The sequence below is a fragment of the Monopterus albus genome, unplaced genomic scaffold (genome assembly GCF_001952655.1).
Source record: "Monopterus albus unplaced genomic scaffold, M_albus_1.0 scaffold279.1, whole genome shotgun sequence".
NCBI lineage: Eukaryota > Metazoa > Chordata > Actinopteri > Synbranchiformes > Synbranchidae > Monopterus > Monopterus albus.
The window spans coordinates 758889-777631 of NW_018128159.1; the positions used below are offsets into that span (position 1 = coordinate 758889).

Genomic DNA, 18743 nt, shown 5'->3' on the forward strand with positions numbered 1-18743 from the left:
CAGTCAGTGAGAAGGAAAGGTGGGAGGATAAGACTCCCATCCTCTAGAGCTTGACCCATTCAAAACAAGCAATTGAGAAAGGCTTGACCACACAGGCATACAGTTCATTGAAACTGTGAAGCATGGTGGGTGTGAATGTGCTCTACTGTAGAGCGTTAATGCTCTGCTGGACCCAGCTCTTTGTGGCCCCACATGTCCATGGACAGCAGCTGATCCTTGACCCCACAATGACAGGTCAGATTCCACACATCTGAAATTCTGCATGACTCTGAGTATTTATTATTCATGCATTTTTTGTGAACTGGCATTACAATTTGTTGTTTTTTAACTTATTAATGATTCAGTCATTTTGAGCAAAGACTGGGACGTTTGCATGTAGTTAGTGCTGTAGTAGCTGGTTTTAATGTAATCTGATTTTGATGTAATGTCATTTTATTCTTATTCCAATTCAATTAAAGGCCACCGTGCAATGAACTCCACAGAAACTGGAGATGATTTGGAGATTAAAAATGCAGAGCACGCATTCCCATCAGCAAAAGCAGCTTCCACAGTGTCTCATCACATCCCTCACAACAGCCTGTGCTTTGTGGATGACATACTCTCAGTGTTGCGTGATTGTGTGGGGAACGACGGTGAACTCACAAACAGCAGTTTGGCGCTGTTTGGAATCTGCACAGTATCTGAAAATTCATCATGTTCAGTCTTGTTAGAGCTCGCTAAGGAAACAAGCAGAAACCACAGACGACTATCGCAGGTTGTGCTTCCGAGTGGAGGTAACAAAGCTCTCAGATTGCACCAATTTTTGTTTGATTGTCTGTTTGTAATCTTAAAGCATGTCTTGTTTCCTCTGTCAGTGCTGGTGGAAGAGGACGACGAAAGAGGAGCGCTCAAGTTGACCTTTGACCCCCCACAGTCTCCTTCGCTCACAATGAACCCTGTGCTGCTCCTGACATTTGAAGGTCCACTCAGAGGAGGAGACCTGGACATTACTTTCACTAGTCAGTCACTGGAGCCTAACACACAGGTAAAGAATGCCCTGGTGTGACTATTGCATGGATGAAGTTGTTTAATCTGTTGTATGTTACTTTGTTTAGATATTGCAGTATTTCTGGAATGATAGATATTACAGATGATGTAACAACACTTAAGGTACCAAATCTACAGATTTAACATGACCTACAGTTAAACACTGTCACCCAATAACCCCTGGTTTTCCTGTTGTTGCTTCTAGTCTGTGTGCATTTCAGGAGAGACACAGTACCTACTACTGACAGGAAAAGCATCAGAGGGCAACATTTACCAGAAATGGAGGATTTCTGTTGAAACTAAATCCCCTGACATGGGTAAGATATTATCTTGTTGTCATTTTCTTGTTTCATGTGCACTCTCATCACATTTCCTCTTTTTGCAGAGCAAAGCCTAAAAGACATTTTTATTGGTGGAAAATCTGGAAGTAACATCAACGTGACTCCACTTCTGCTTTTCTCTGGGGAAACAGGAACTGATACAAGGTTTGTTTAACTTCCATATTCTCTACTAAAATTCTCTGTTCTCAGAGTGTTGCTCAATAACATGTTTTTTTTAACTCTCATTCTTAGATATGCACATGTTTCAAGCTCATCTCCAGCCTCCTCACAAACCCTGTCCTTCCTTTGTGAGCTGAAGCGGTTCCTGGGTGACATCCTGCCTCAGGAGCACCCTAAGCCCCCTCTGGTCCATCTGGACTCCTTACAGTCCCTGCCTCCTCTGGCACTTGGCTTATCCTCCAGTGAGACCCTGCTAGCAGAGCTGATCAGCTCCTCAGCCCCCACCGTCTTCTCCTTCACTAGCTGGCACTCCATGTTTCATGTGTATCATGGAGAATTGGCCCTGTCTCCTGCACTGTTGGCAGAGCTCAGGCAGAGGTTGCAGCAGACTGTGACACAGATAAGAGAGGTAATAAGGGAGGAGGAAGTGGATCGCAGTGCCACAGAGAGGCTGGGGAGGCTTGAAGAAGTCAGTGTACTTCTGAAGAAGGAACCAGCAGCAGGTGATGTGAAAACACTGGCCTAAAGCAGTGTTTACCAGCCTTCTGTTTTTTTGTCAGATGCATCCCAACAACCTTATCACATGAACTCAAATACTCCTTCACCAGCACCACCTGACATACTCCAGAGTTTTAATTTTGTGGGTATAATAGTGGATGTTACAATGTTTTTATCATATAACTGCCCTGTAAATATTTAGGTCACTTTAGGTTTGTACTACTACCATTTGGAGAGGCAAGATAAAGGTGGATGTTTCAAGCATCTATGCATTAGTCTTTTCAGTCATTCATTATTTTAAGCTACTTCATCTGCTTATCTCTTACTTTAAACTTAACATCAGCTAACTTTCTTAGCTGCTTCTTTTAGTTACTTTACTAATGCAGACATTTATCCATTACCTATTTATCTCAAGCATTTATCCATTACTTTTAGCTAACTAATTTATCTGTTACCAATTTCAACTGCTCATAGCTCTTTCTACCATTTATGTTTTACTTATTTCAATCATTTATCCATTGCAGTTACCTGTTTATCATTTACTTTTACCTATCCCAGTTGTTTATTGATTAGTTTTACAACAATTTTTCCACACACTCTAACTTGTACCATGTGGTATTTAGCTGTAGTGGTTCAAATAGTAATTTCTGTTACTTATTTCAAAGTGGCTGAGCTACTCCATGATCCACCACAGCAGAAGTACCACTGGTTGGGAATCGCAGCAAAAGCTAAATAATATGTTTGTCATTCTTTAGCCCACCTGACATAAATTTGGATGTCATTGGTCTCAAGATCCTGTATTACCACTCTTTAACTTAGGATCATGTTGTCATGTCTGCATGTAATAGGAGAGACCCAATACCGTGCACTTCTTCTGCTGAAGGCTCTGCAGACGGTGACCTGTGCATATGAGCTGCGGAGAGGACTGCGGGCCACCAGAGCAGACCCCAGTAACCCAGTGAGGGACGACGGCTGTGGGCTGAAGAGCCTCACCGTGTCCCTTGTAAAGAGTGCCCTGAGTCCGTCCACTTCCAACATCAAGAACTGCCATGGCTCTTGTTCTACCCCGAGGTATAAAATCACTGTCCATGCTGTCCTGCTCACATCGCACATTGCTAGTGAAAATGGGGATGAGCGGGCCCCGTGCTGTGTGCCTGTGGCCTATGAACCCCTGTACATGGTGTTTGGTAACGAAACTGGGACTTATGTTTCCACTGTACCAGATGTAGTGGCAAAGGAGTGTGAATGCCGCTAAAGCAGTTTTCTTTTTAGTGTGTATTTTTGACACCGATGATATTTTAACTTGTTTTGTGTAACAATCACTCACCGTAGCTTGTAGTATCCCTTGTCACTAAATGTATTTATGCATGCAGTATTAATGATACACTGATATAAAAGGCACATCTTGATTCAGTGTCTTCTTTATATGCTTGTTTGGAGTAGCTGCACACAGCAGAATGTTTCTCACACTTAAAATAATAAAGTTTATGGAAAACAAAATGTTTTTGTGTTAACAGACATTTAATATACAATAATAATTAAAATATCAGTATTATCCTCTTGCTCTGTATGTTTTTTTCCAATTGTCTAAGAAGCCAGAATAACAAAAAGCCATTGTTTATTCAGTGAAAATCTCTGGTAAGTTACATTTCTAACTTAGTAATACTAATGGAAAATATGATTGAGTGATTTAAAATATATAAAATTTGATACATGTTTCTTTATAAGGCATGTTTTCTAAGACAAGTTGATCAGTGTTCTCTATAATACAAACAAAAATGGATTACATGTAACATTCTTTATGTCATCAAATACAAAGTAAACTGAAGACTACATTCTTTATTCAGAAACCTGCTGCTGTAACAGATGCTAACATCTGTGTCTTGAGTGTTCACTCTTCTTTCAGCAGCGGAATATGTTTTATTCTTTAGTTTTAGGTTTTAGGATTGCCCTGTTGGCAACTGGCTTTTTTCTTCTTCTTATCACTCCAACCTCTTCAGACCCCCACCACCAAGTGAAACTGTCCCATATGGAGATCTGGAAGGGAATGACAGGAAAAAACACACAGCTTGATGCACATGACAGAAAAGATGAAAAATATATTTACAAGTCTATTTGCTTATTATACACAAAAAATACATTTTATAGTTTAATTTTTGTAGATAAAACATTTATTGCATTGTTTCATTGTACTTAAAGGGAAATCTACTCTGGATATGAAATTGTTGTATAGTCTGTTCTTTGCTGTTGTACAGTTGTTTCAATTTGTGAACTTGTTCAAGCCTCACATTTAACTATAGGCAGAAAGACAGACTATTGATTATACTATCTAGAGACATATTTAGGGCAGCTCCACAAACAGTCCTTAATACTTTATAAACCTTTATATTTAATTATATTTAATTGAGTAATTACAAGAATGATTGACCATAACTGTAAAATCTGATATATTGCAATATGCAGTGAAGTACTGTCATATTTGTCAAGTGGTATAATTGTTCTTGTAACACATTATACAGTATTTAGAAAGCTTAATCTGCAATCAGTTGGAGATTTTGGTCCCCCTGAAAACAGCTCAACAACAGCTGTCTGAGACAATAGATGTCTAACACCTGATGTCTTTCAGCACCACCGGCCAATGGTGATCTCCATAAAACAATCAAGGTCTATTCCTTGTTCAGCTCTACAAGATTAAACAGCTCTCCTCAAAGGTAGGAAATACATCTTTACCACTGCTAATTGTTTCAAATACATTAATCTATAACCAAGCCTTAGTTCTGACAAGCTTAAATGAAAGTAGGTGGATTCGGTCAAGCTCAAAAAGGTCATTTTGGAGCATGGCATAGCATGCACCTTGCTCTCTTTAAATCATTTTGCTCCAGGTTTTCTCCAGAGCTCTATGAGCCTGATATAACAAAGGTCTGACTGTGTGATATTACTCCAGTACTGTCTAATGTACCTGCAGGGCTGTACAACCAGTCCATGATAAATATAAATGTATCTCACCATTCAATATACAGAGAGAGACAAAATAAACAAAAAACTCTACTAATCAGTTCCTCTCTGAATAAGAAAAGAAAAGCTCCTCAAAAATCATTCTAACCATTGATATGAGTCTAAACAGAACCAATGTGAACGCATGTTGGTCAAGGATAATACCTGAGGGAGGGAACCATTCTGCAGACTTCCAAAGAATGATCTTATACCTGTCTCCTCAGCAAATGAGTCCAGGGCATCTATTAAACAAATAATACAAAAGACACTGAAGGCCTGTTGACTTAAACAGACAAAGATATTAGGATTGCATATTAGTATCAGCCAACCAGTGTGGCATTGACACTAATTTGAAGTAGAAAGTCCTGTTAGAAGCAGAAGTACAAGCAAGTTACATATTACACAGTAATGCAAAAATAAACCCAATAAAACTCTCTGTCAACATTAGATACAGTTTGTTATTCTTAGTCATGTTTCCTCTGTCCGTTGTGTTTTTTCTGTGTGTAAAAAGATAGTACTCACCATGCACTTCATTTACCCCTCCACTCACAAGCAGTATGACCAGTGCCACCACTAAGCAGCGGTTCATGGTAAATCCCTTCCATGGATTTGGAACATCGCTCAAATCTTTGATGGCCAAAATCTGGTCATATGACACTAGGAAAAGACACCAATGGGTCGAGTAAATGTACAGCAGTGGCTGTAAAATTCAGTTGGTGTTTTGTGGTGGACATGTTTCTTACTGATAATGTTTACAGATGTTCCAACTCTGGCTCCTTAAGTCCTGTAGATAAAGGTTTAAGGTTATAATTGCATCCAAATTAAGACAAAATTTATGTACACCATCTTACACACTGTACTGTGTGTCATACACTGACATAAGATAGCTATAGGCACCTGCTACAAGTTGAAAAACATATAGTTCAGTTTAGAGTTTAGCTTTATATGTACCTCTACACCCATGGTTCTCAAAGTGTGGGGCGCGCCCCACTAGTGGGGAATAAAGACATGACAGGTGGGGAGCAATGAATGGAGAAAATTAGAAATGGGTCATTAATACAAGTAAATTAAAATAACATCAGTTCAGGGCCTGGGAGAAAAAGGTGGAACCATAGTGCAACAATAACGGTTTAATGTCAGCATGTTAACTGCAGCACAACAATATAAAGAAACATTCACACAGAGGGCCAATAGTTTACATAGGGGACATAATAACGTAAATGGATAAATTTGTTACATGGACCACAAAAAAGCAGGCGATTCAGCGCAAGCAGACAAAGAAACAACAGGCAGTAGCCTTATCAACCAAAAAGCCAGCTGAGAAGAAAATATGATGAAGCCCATCCTGCACTTGGATTCACGGTTGGAATGGTGGGGGCAGAAGACAGACCCATGTGTGTCTTAAACCACCGGCAGCAGACAGCATGAGACCCAACAAATTAAGAAGACATTTAGAGACAACACACCCCAGTCAATTGCTGAGCAGCTCATTCTCCCTGTAAGTGTAGACATGGTGTCGATTATGCTGAATGAAACAAGTGCTGCAAAATTGAAAACTATCCCCCTGTCAAACGATACAGCTGCACTTATATTTTATCCGTTTTCAACTTAGTGTTATTTGATATTTCAATACATTTGAAATTTTAAAATTGGCCAATTTTGTTATAATTTTTTTGACAAGTGGGGCTTGAAAATTCACCCACCCTCTTAAGTGGGGAATCACAAAAAATGTTTGAGAACCACTGCTCTACACAAACACACACACACATAAAAGAAACCTACCTGATCTGACTCCTCAGTTTTGCCTGACCACGGAAGTTAAGCTTAATTTATTAGTGGTAATTTCTGATCTGCAGGCACCAGAGTCTTACACCCTGCAGCATGCTCCTTTGCTCCTTGACTGACAGGCACAGATGAGTGTTGTTGAAAAAAGGAAAACGACATTCATAGTGTGTACTGATATGGTTGGTGCTAACCAGAAGGCAAACTAGGTGGACAAGCGCTACCAGTATTAGATTGGACCCTGCAACGCATAGTGAATACAACCAGTAAGATCATCAGTGCCCCTTTGCCTTCCCTCATGGACATCTTTAACACCTGCAGAGCCATCGGCATTGCTGATGACACCTCCCACCCCTCACACTCCCACTTCAGACTCCTGTATTCAGGGAGAAGGTATCGGAGTCGTCAGGCCCACTCCACCAGACTTACAAACAGCTTCATCCACCAGGCTGTGAGGATGCTGAACGCTGTCCATTACCTCACCCCTCAGCCCCCTGCCCCTGGACTGTGACCCACCACAGAACATAAAAAGACTACCTCTGCTGCTTTGCACAAACCCAGTACATTCCTCCTTCTTGTTATATTACATGTAAATCTGCCGCTGACTGTTTTTACCGTCATATCTGCTGCTGTTGTCATTTGCACTACTGTCCATGTGAATCTCAATCTCACAACCATCTGACAATTTCCTTGTTATTATTTTCACTACTGTCACTGATTGTACATGGTTTGAGTCATAGCCTCTTAGGTTGTACCATTTAGTTTTATCCTAATCACTTTGATTTAGTTTTCTTATTCTTTTTAGTCTATTTTTACTCTACTTTTATTCTATTTTCGTTCCCTAAATGGTATGGCATTCAATACTAGGAAAGAGAGAAACGGTATTTTGATTTTCTGTATGTCCTGCGCATATAGTGAATTGACAATAAAAATCTTTGGTCTTGATCTTGATTAGGTTTCACACTGAATTTCACTTTAGTGCTGTGAGGATAGGGGCCAGGAAACTTATTTATATAACGTCATATAAAGCTAGCTTATTGCTAAAGGTATTATTAGAATTATTATCCATAAAGGACCTTTTTAAAACAGAATTTGCAAGTGATTTATAGAGAATAAAAACAAATCAATAAATAACAGTGAGGATATGTCAAGCAATAAAAAATACTCATGTGACAAAATAAAAATACAATTTAATGGAGAATAAATAGATATATAAATAACAAAATTGTAGAATTAATAAACAAATTTAGAAGAAAATAATACTAACTTAATTTCTTCCTGCTGGAGAAGAATAAAATATAGCTACTCTTTCAGCTGTATCCTACCTGTTACCAGTGTAACCAGTCAGTGTTAGAGACCTATTACACTGTAGTTTTTACATTGCCAATACAAGACTTTTACTTGCTGCAGCCCTATTAAGTTAAAAAGACCGCAGGCCCATTGATAAATGAATTGCAGTAGTTGACTTGAAGGAGCTCTTTACTGCGTCATATCTTACGGATGGTCACGATGGTGACGATGCTGAGGACACGCCCCTCTCAAATGCTGCACCCTGACAACTCTCAGTCTCAGCCAGCACGAGAGCAGAGCGGGTAGAGCGAGTAGCTGGTGGACGCTGGCCGGATGGTTAAATCTAACCTACAAACGATTTTGAATAGTCATTGTTTTGTTAGAGAAAAGGAAAGAAACGTATCCGAGATGCCTTTTATTGAGAAATCCAGTAATAAACCTGAAAGTGAAAGGTATGTTGTTGTGAATTGTTAGAAGCTAACGTAGCAAGCTACGTTTAAAAGCCGCGGCCTAGCTAAAAGAGACGCTGTGTATTTCAAGAAGGAGCTGGAACTATTCCCCTTGTTTACATAACAGTTTTATTTATTTCAAGTGACGTTTATAAAACTACACGGGTCGTTTTAATGCCTTTCCATTAAACGCCGTTTCTAAATATCTACATCTCAGCACTGTGCCACGATTGCATAACACTGGTATCGAACAACTATAGTCAACTCTGCTGTTGACTTACATGTTCATGCTAGCCATGCTAATGGTAACGCATAAGCTAATATATGAAACGTCACAAAGTGTCGACTTGTTTATTGATAACATTTCATCCAGCTTTTGTTACTTTTAAATACACACGTAAAAGGGACGAACAGCTATTTTCCCTAATTTGACATGTGTTGGCTAACTTTCAAGTGAATGTCAACGTAAATGCATTGCTAACTGCATTAACGCTAGCTGTCAGCTAGTGATACAGTAACGTTTTCATATTTTACAGTGCAGTGAATAGTCTGATTATGTTTCACATTGAATTTTACTTTAGTGCCGTGAGGCTACAAGGCCAGGAAGCTTTATATAACGTTATATCATGCTATCTTCTTGCTAAACGACGTAGTTGGAACGATCGAATTGATCATTTGTAGCTTCATGGCTTGTTTTTTTCCCGTTTTGCCCTCCCTTCAGGTGCGGAGCAGGCGTTAAGACATCATGTACTTTCTCGAAAAGGGTGCGATGAACCGGTTTGGCCTGCGGGGCTAGTCCGTTAAGATACCTAATCAACAATGAAATTAGCCTGTGCGTTGTGGTTCAATCTAACCTGGTATTAATTTAAACACACTGGGCTCGTTTGTCAACCAGTGGATGAGGCTGTTTGTGTAGCTCTAGTGTTGTGAAGGGCTCATAGGAAATTTCCACTGCACTGCGAAGGGGGAGGGGGTTGGGGAAGTTTAGTTTTCAGCCTTTCTCTGCTTTCTCTGATGATTTTTGGCATTTATTTTATGGCAATAACATGAATGCGGTTATGTAATAGAGGTTGTTAAACATTGTACAAAAATGTTAGAATTATATACTTGGATTTTTTTAAGACACTAGCAGCTACTGATCTATGATCTACTTTTGAAATGTCTGCATGATGTCCATCTGAAACACTAACAGTACTTAAATCATGATAACCTCCCACAGATGAGTGGTCTTTACATGATATGGCAAAGGTGTTCTGATGTAAACAGAAGCTCGAGAGACTTGTTCATGTGACAAGGGGCAGTCAGGTTAACCTGGGGCATGAATGTGCACTGGAGCCTCCTGTGGACTTAGGATAATGCTGAATGGGGTCAGTTGAAAACCTTTTGCTTTGTGTTGGGTTTAGTGCAGGAACAAAAGACATTGAAGGTTTTACATAAAGATGATAATGAAGTGTTTGACATAATCTAATAGTGGTATTTAGGGAGAACCCATGTTCTTGTACAATCTTTAATGTTTTCCAAGAGCCGGGAATAGGTTGGCCATTGCATATTGATCTAATTAGCTTGAGCTATGGTAGTGACAGTGTTTCTTGTTTGGTTTTCACACATCTGCTCCACATATAGCACAGCAGTGGCATTTGTGTTAAGAGAGCATCTGTGAGTGTTTGCGTCACTGTGCCAGCACTGCTGCTGCTAATGGGTTTTGTTTCTAGTAGGAGCTCTGAGAATAGGCCTACTCTTAATGGTGTAAATATATGCAGCCACACACACAGGCACCTGTGCAAGCTGGTTCCGCAGAGCAGTTTGGCTTCTGAATCCTAATGGCTGATCTCATTCTTTAAACTGGTGTTTGTCCCTGTTGTAAAGTGGAGCAGTGTGGTTGGTGCAATATTTTAGGCCAGTGGATAGACAAACAGAGCCTGGGTCTATGACAGCATCCCCCTTAGAATCATGACATGCTAAAAATGTGCCCTGAGAAACCAATGCACACAGCTGTTGGTTTCAGGAGGTTAAATGTCTGTTTTCTGACAGAAACAATGGATGTTTCTACAGGCTAAAGTTCCAAGGGTTATGACATGTTCAGATAAAAACAGAATTGTCTGAAGGGGTTGTAGTGCTTATTTGACTGAAAATCATCAGTATTGTGGTTGCGTAAGATAAAATCACCCCAAACCAAAGGTGTTGGGGTAAATTTGAGTGCAACACCCATCCAGGGTAGGGTGGCCAACAAGGAGCTGTTGCCATACCTGGATAGGCTCTATTCATTTAGCATCATGTGTTCAATTTTGAGCATTGCTTTTGATTGGTTGTCTTGTTTGACTTTGCACCGCCTCTTGTCTGTCAATCAGACGTGCATTGCTCTAAGCCACCTGAGTCTGACATGTCTGACTGCAACCAGCCACCAACGCCAAGGCAGGTGGCCATGTTGTCAGACAAGTATGCCTCTCAGTTTTGAAAATTCAACAATATTTTCAACAAATAGAAAAAGGCTCTAACATTAATGTACAGTATAAAGCTCATTGACAAGTTGTGACCATCAAAATTCTCAATGTTAAAAATGTAGTTTAGCTCTTTAATTAGTTTGGTGCCCTTCAGTAGATGACATATTTTTAAAGTACTATGTAACTGAATTGTTTTTGAGGACGTTTTAATAAAACCTTGACTAATCAGTGTTGTGTAATGTGAGATTTACCTTGCCTGGTTTAAATGTATGTTAGGATTTCTCAGCTTTATTGCACAGTGTAAAATATTTGTTAGAAAATAATCAAAAGGTAATGACACATTACTTTGAAGTACTTAATAGTTGCATGTTACAATTTTAACAGAGTAACTAGTCATCTAACTTGTCTAGCCTGCTAATTTATGAAGAAACCATCCCAACTGAATTGATGTGAGTCAAAAGTTTTGCATACAGCTGTCTCTGCCTAAGATTGTAATTGGTTATTTAACTGTGCCATTGGGGCTTGAGTTTGGTATCTAAAGATTCACTAACCTTTAGTAATGTTTTACTGTCATGTCACAGATGAATCACTTAAGCCTGTTGTTTACAATAGAAGCTTGATTTGTATTTTGTAGTAGAACCACCGATGAATATTGTACATATAATGGATCAAACTGAGTATGTGTTTGTTTCATCCTCCAGTATCTCCAGTCCCAGGAGGTGCACCCGCTGTTGCAGTAACCTGTGTCCGGGGCCTCTGTGGTGCTCCTGATGCCCCTCTCCCACCCCTGAAGATCCCAGGTGGGCGAGGGAATGACCAGCGGGATCGCAATCTTTCAGCTAAGCTATTTTATTCTGTACGTTTTTAAGTGTTTTTACAGTAATTTAGCAGAAGTGTGTTTTTGAGTGGGGTCAGGGGAAATAAAGTGTGGACCTACACATGTGGACAAAATTGTTGATACCCTTCTATTAAAGAAAGAGAAACTTACAGTGGTCACTGAAATAACGTGAAACGGCAAGAAAATATCTGGACACTTCAGCAACACTAGAGATGCACAGAGTTTCTGGCGAGGCATCCAAACCCTCACAGGCTTTAAACCCCCACCTCAGAGCTGTGATAGTGACATCTCTCTACTGAACAGCATCAATAACTTCTTTGGCCGCTTTGAAACACAGAACAACACACCAGCACAGAAGACCACCCCTCCCCTGGGTGAGCAGGTTGTGTGTCTGTCCGTAGCCAGCATGAAGAAGACCCTCTCCAGGATTAACCAATGCAAGGCAGCTGGACCAGATAACATACCTGGTCGTGTTTTAAAGGACTGTGCTGAGGAGCCCAAGGATGTCCTCATGAACATCTTTAACATCTCCATGAGCCAAACAGTTGTTCCCACGTGTCTCAAGGCCACCACAATAATTCCAATTCCAAAGAAGCTCCACCCAACCAGTTACAATGACTATCAGCCTGTAGCACTGACTTCAATTATTATGAAGTGCTTCGAGCGGCTGGTCATGCAGAATGTCATGTCCTCTTCCTCCCTTTCACAACCCATTTCAGTTTGCAGTTCTTCATCCAGGCCTCACCCGCCTAGATTCAAAGAACTCTTGTGTGCGAATGCTGTTCCTAGACTTCAACACAATAATCCCCCAGCAGCTTACACAAAAACTTGGACACCTGGGACTCAAAATTTCTCTCTGCAACTGGGTGCTGGACTTTCTAACAGGGAGGCCACAAAATGTGTGGGTCGGCAGTAACAACTCCAAGACCACAGCAACACCTCCCTGGACGTGGCCGCAAGAGGAAAATGGATGACAAATTGAAGAGATGGATAATGCGAATGGTAAGCAAAGAGCCCAGAACAACTTCCAAAGAGATTAGAGGTGAACTCCAAGGTCAAGGTACATCAGTATCAGATCACACCATCCGTCCCTGTTTGAGCCACAGTGGACTTCATGGAAGACGACTGAGGAGGACTCCACTGTTGAAAGCAAATCATAAAAAAGTGAGACTGGAATTTGCCAAAGTGCATATTGACCAGCGACAAAGCTTCTGGGAGAATGTCCTTTGGACAGATGAGACGAAACTGGAACTTTTTGGCAAATCACATCAGCTCTATGTTCTCAGACACAAAATTGAAGCATACAAATAAAAGAACACTGTACCTACTGGGTACCAACAATTTTGTCCACGTCTGTATGTAGAGCTAACAGTGCAGAAAGACTGGTTTATTGACTGGGAGAGAAATACAATGGTGGCAGTTTGCAATTCAGCACTTTTGAAACATATCACTCTTTGACCTGAGTCAAGCTATCGATATCAATGTGACATTATGGTTGTTTTTGTAATATATGAATGTACCTGTAAAGCTAGATCATAACTTTTAATATTGGTCAGAGTGACAAATTACTCATTTAACTCCAAGGCCACTGATCTAAACATGTTTGATACTAATCAGGAGGAGGGTTTGGATTTTTGGATCCGCTCTGTTGATCATGTTGTCTTGTGTGCACCTGAGCCGAGGCTTATTCTCTGTCAAAGGCACACAAACTGGGTCTTTTTCGTTGAATTTGATGCACTTGCTTTTATCGTTACCGCTTTACTGTTCAGGCATTTGACACTGCAGTGGTTGTTACAGTCATGTGAAAAAATTAGGACACCCTTTGAAAGCATGTGTATTTTGTAACATGTTTTAATATATGGTTATTTAATCTCAATTTTAACAATACAGAGAGATTAAAGTAATACAACTAAACAAGTAAAACTGAAGAAAAGTCTTTTCAAGATCTTCTGTAAATGTAATTCTACAAAAATGCCTATTCCAACTGAGGAAAAAGTTAGCAGCACACCTCCTAATTTTTTCACATGACTGTACTTTTTTTGTGTGACCTGATTCAAAATGAGGTCACAGCACCTTCCTGAGACAGCTCTAAGTTGTTTTTAATGATCATAGTTTCCTTTTAAACAGTCTGATTTATGTAGTCCCAGGCAGTTTTTCAAAGTCATAAATGCATTTTTGTGTTCTGTAATTATAATATACTCTTGGGGTCATCTGTAGTGATAGTATTTCTTGTCCTCACTGTCTTCTAGGATGCTCAGTTGCTGGTTCTTGAGGAGCCGCCCCCTGCCAACAGCAGAGTGCGCTTCTTGCTCTTTGAGCCCTGTCGCTCTGAAGGCAAACGCTGTGTCTGGAGGGCAGCGCTGAAAGGGGGGAACCTTTACATTGAAATTCCTCCTGGGGCTTTGCCCGAGGGCAGCAAAGACAGGTCAATAAGCAAAACATTTTTTTGTCCATGTGATTAAAAGATTTGTCTTTTAGTTTAAACATTTTTAAGTGTGATTATTTTTATATATGAAATGAAATGAAGGCACAGTATTGATTATTTGCAAAATGCAAAAATCACAAATTGGTTAAATGTGGATACCAAGCCTGATTGACCAAAGAAGTAACAACCCTGAAGCTGTTGGGTGTTGAAACCCCCCCAGAGGTTTATTGACATTCCTCCTAAAATGTGGTCCAAATAAGCTTCTTTCAGCTGAGGCTCTTAGGAAAAGTGATGCCCTTTTTATCTCAAGTCAACCTAGAAAAAGCCATTCATGCTTTCATTAGCTCACGACTTGACTACTGGAATTAGTCGGCCTTTTCTCCGTAGGCTCCAACTAGTACAGAACGCGGCTGCTCGCCTACTGTCAAATACTCCAAAGTATGCTCGCATCACCCCCGTCCTTCAGTCTCTTCACTGGCTTCCGGTACAGTTTAGAATTGATTTTAAAAGTTCCTCTGAGCATTTGTCTCTGGTTGTCCCGTGGGCAAGGTACAAAAAGTGGGGTGATCGTTCTTTTGCCATATATGTCCCCAAACTCTGGAATACCCTGCTTCCTGAGCTTTGGTTTATGATGGAGTTAATTTTATGTCTAAATTAAAGGCACTTCTATTCAGACTGTCTTTTGGCATTTAATTTATAGCAGTGGCGCTATACAGGTGCCTTCAGGTTTTCTGATTTTATATTCTGTAATCTTATTCTGTTTGTACTTTGACTGATTTTTATTGTACAGGAGTTTTATAGTTGCTTATAGACCATGGTTTTAAATTTGTGTAATTTTAACTTTTCCTTTTTGTTAGTTTGTGTCTTAGCATGTTCTGCTTTTATTTTTATGTTTTGTTGTGAAGCACTTTGAGCACCCTTGGGTGTTGTAAAGTGCTATATAAACAACAAAAAAAATTATTATTATTGTATAATAAACACTTCTTGCCTGCATTGTTTTTGTACAGTTTTGCTCTTCTGTTGGAATTTGCTGAAGAGCAGCTGCAGGTGGATCACGTCTTCATCTGTTTTCACAAGAACCGTGATGATAGAGGTGAGATTATTATTATTATTTATTTTGGTTTCTAAAAACGGTTGATGTTTAACATTAAAACTCAATAGCACCTGTAGTTAGAACCATCATAGTTGTTCAGTCTGTAGTCAGGCACCTGTGAAATGTACAGTAATATATTTAACTTTTTTTGCACATTTAATGAATAGCCACTGTAGAAAAAGAACAATTTTGTAATTATAAGGGTCATTTTTTTAAGTAAAGGGGTATGAAAGTGTTTTCAGCATACATTTTGATATTTGATAATTTTTCAAAACATTAGTTTTTGTTTTTTAAACTTAAATGTAATTTTTCACCATCTCATCACTAGTGTGGTGCACATGATATACATTAGGTTCTTCTTCAAGTACACTTGAATTCTGATGTGTGACTGAAAATGTACAGTGAACAATCGAAGAGGAGGCAACAACACTAGTACAACCTGAGGAAGGATTGTATGAAGTAACATTAGGAACACAAGAAACCGAGTTGGATGATGATGATGATGGCAAGAAATGAAGTTGAAGGTCCAATATACCTGTAATGCTACCAATTAGATGAGATTTTAGATTTTTCACTTGTTGCACATTTTCCCCAACATGGTAAAAATTCAGTTAACTGTTAAAACAGTGACTGTGTTTCCTTAAGTAACTGGGTCACTTTTGGCTTTCTCAGGTAAGCAGAGTTCTAAACTGTCATGTATACAGGAAACCTGGTTTATGTATTCAGGGTAGGGGATTAGGGAAACCTGATTTCCCCAGGTAGGTTTCTCCGGGAGATCGCTGATTTCTCTGCCATGTATATGCATAACTAGGTTTCTAAACAGCTTTCTACAAGAGTGTGTGTGCAAAAGACAAGCTCCAAGGTCGCTTGTGTGCATTTGACTGGAGAAAAACGGGAAGTTGTCACTGGCATAAACAATTATCAACATGGCAAGCAGCAGCGCTGACGGAGTAACTACAAAAAGCCAGCATTATTGGAGCAATGAAGAGACCTTACTAATGCTAATTGAGGGTGAAACATCACTAACAAGACCAAAACAGGAGCTTGATTGACTTGATAGGACATTTAGTGTATACACAACAGAGAAGGTCAACAGAGGAATTTCAGACTTTCCTGAATTTATAAATAAGATCTCAATTTGCTGGGCTAAGTTTTAGGAGGTGTAGTTTCTGTATCAGTGTCAGAAATCAAGCTTTCACTCTGTTTACATCTGGTCTCTCCTCAGCATCCCTGCTACGTACATTCAGTTTCCTGGGCTTTGAGATTGTGAGACCAGGTCATCCCCTCGTCCCGTCCCGCCCTGACGCTTTCTTCATGGCTTATAGCATCGAGCGAGACTCCTCTGATGACGATTAAATGATGTTGAACAGTTATAAATGTTTCCTCTTATTTTTGTCCATACACACCTTTAATTTTTTGGAAATGAACATATTATCTGAGTTCAGTATGGCTGAGGTTTGCTGTTGTTTCCTTATTGTTTTATCTTTACTTACTATGTGCTGTTTCAATGATATTTGCACTAGGGTAAGATGTTAATGAAACAGGAATGTAAAGCAAGTGCACACATAATATCCAGGCAGTGTGTCCTTGCTACTGTATTACTGTCCCTGATGTGTAATGCTGACTTCCTATTTGTCCACCCGCACGTCAACCTGATCATCTCTACAGTGTAATATTTGATAAAATTAAATCCAACTCATCTAAGTAGATATTTTTCATTGTAATTATCAGTTGATTCTCCTGTTTATATTGCTTTTTAATGTGTGCATGATTTTCATTTGTTCCTTTGATTCGCTTGATAGAAATCTGCATGTTGTGGCTGTATTAAATAAAAGTTCTCACCTTAGAGAGAGGCCTCTGGTCTGAATACAGACTCTTATCTTGTAAGAATGAAGGTCTCTGTAGGAGACACAGTGGGTCACGATGTGTTGTCTGACCACATCTAACCAGTGATGTCGGTAAAGTTTTAGAAACTAATGTAGGAAAGGGGTTTTCAGACACTACCAGTTGGCCTGGCAAGCACTTATTTTAATGATGCTAGTCATTTTTGTTATTGGTCAGTGAGGACAACCAAGGTAGCTTCAGGTGAATGGTACCTTAAAACTTTAGATAACTTTATTTGAAATAAGTATTTGTTAGAATAAATGCCCTCTATAACCTTTAGTGAATAAGTTAGAAATGATGTATTTATAGTAGTATTGTATTTGATTTGTGGTTGATGCACAGAGATGTCTCCAGAACAGCTCTATGCTCTGTTCATGTTGGGAAGAAGCATCATCACTCTAAACCACATTCCCTCATTGTGTTCAACACACGTTTTCATATAACCATTAAACCTCATTGACCTCAAGTTCCAACCATCAGTTCATTTATAGAAAATTAACTGGCAACTATGCTGAAGCCAGAACCACCATTATTTTCTGGGTCCCCCACCTTTAATGTGAGAAAGTGATGCTTTTGTCATACATGATAAACTAAATAGCTTTGGATTTGTTGGACACATTTGAAGACATCACCTTTGACTCTACTGTAAAGACAAAATTGGCATTTTTCCAAATTTTGGAAATTCTGTGGATGCAAAGATAAATATTTGGCAAATGAATCAGTGACCCCTGCTGCTTTAAATTTCCACTCATTTATTCAGGATTTTCTTTTAATTTGTTGCCTGTTTGTACTGAACATCACTGAGTGTTGGCAACTTCCAACCAATAAGGAGCACAGATCAAAAATGGAAGAACTGTGAAAAGTTAAAACCAAACCTGAACTTTGACAGAAAATACTTATGTTCATGTACAATTCTAACACATATAGCAAGTTGATTAGGACAAAAAGTTTTCAGGATATTTAGTAACTAATATTACAGCTATAAACATTTAGCATTTGATTACAGTAGCTAGAGGTCTGTAGGTTTCCTCCAATAAACGTCATCACTGAACTATCAAAACTGAAACTACACACATGCCGATTTTTCCAGAAGGGCCCCCCTCGATTTTAGTCTAGTTTGAGGCTAAAAGACGTCTGTTCAGTGCTCACTATCTGAGTAGGCTACAAGATCTCACCTACCTCACCTGAGCAGAAATCACAAATCCGATACCCTTTTTATCCCTGGCATGCGACTGCCTGCATTATGCTTAGCATACAGTTTTGACTTGGTTTCCCTTTGCTTAGAGCATGGTCATGATGTGCCTCTGGCACTGAACAGGGGTAGATAATGGAGCAACTCTCAGATAATGTTTGTACAGACTACAGCTGCATGCCGCTGGCAGACAGGACTTCCGGGTAGCCTACATACAGGTAAAATATGTAAATAAATGATCATGTCCACTGAGATAACCATTGTTTTATTTCCTTATTAAACATAGTACAAAGTAAATGTGTGGCATCACTTTCCTGCACAGAGCAAAACA

At 39.5% G+C, this 18743-nt stretch overlaps 2 protein-coding genes across 2 annotated transcripts; both read left to right on the plus strand.

Annotated features, from left to right (window-relative positions):
- On the plus strand, positions 1-3520 carry amh (anti-Mullerian hormone). Its single transcript, XM_020622400.1, has 7 exons — positions 1-234; positions 459-773; positions 855-1024; positions 1232-1343; positions 1412-1511; positions 1599-2029; positions 2873-3520. The coding sequence occupies exons 1-7, from the start codon at positions 123-125 to the stop codon at positions 3277-3279; spliced, it is 1647 nt and encodes a 548-aa protein (XP_020478056.1). The 5' UTR covers positions 1-122; the 3' UTR covers positions 3280-3520.
- Positions 3521-8329: 4809 nt separating this feature from the next.
- oaz1a (ornithine decarboxylase antizyme 1a) lies at positions 8330-17184 on the plus strand. The gene is given in 6 exon segments (XM_020622386.1): positions 8330-8542; positions 11682-11748; positions 11750-11836; positions 14068-14243; positions 15251-15336; positions 16562-17184. Coding segments are annotated over 6 exon segments (666 nt in total). The 5' UTR covers positions 8330-8423; the 3' UTR covers positions 16693-17184.
- Positions 17185-18743: the final 1559 nt, after the last annotated feature.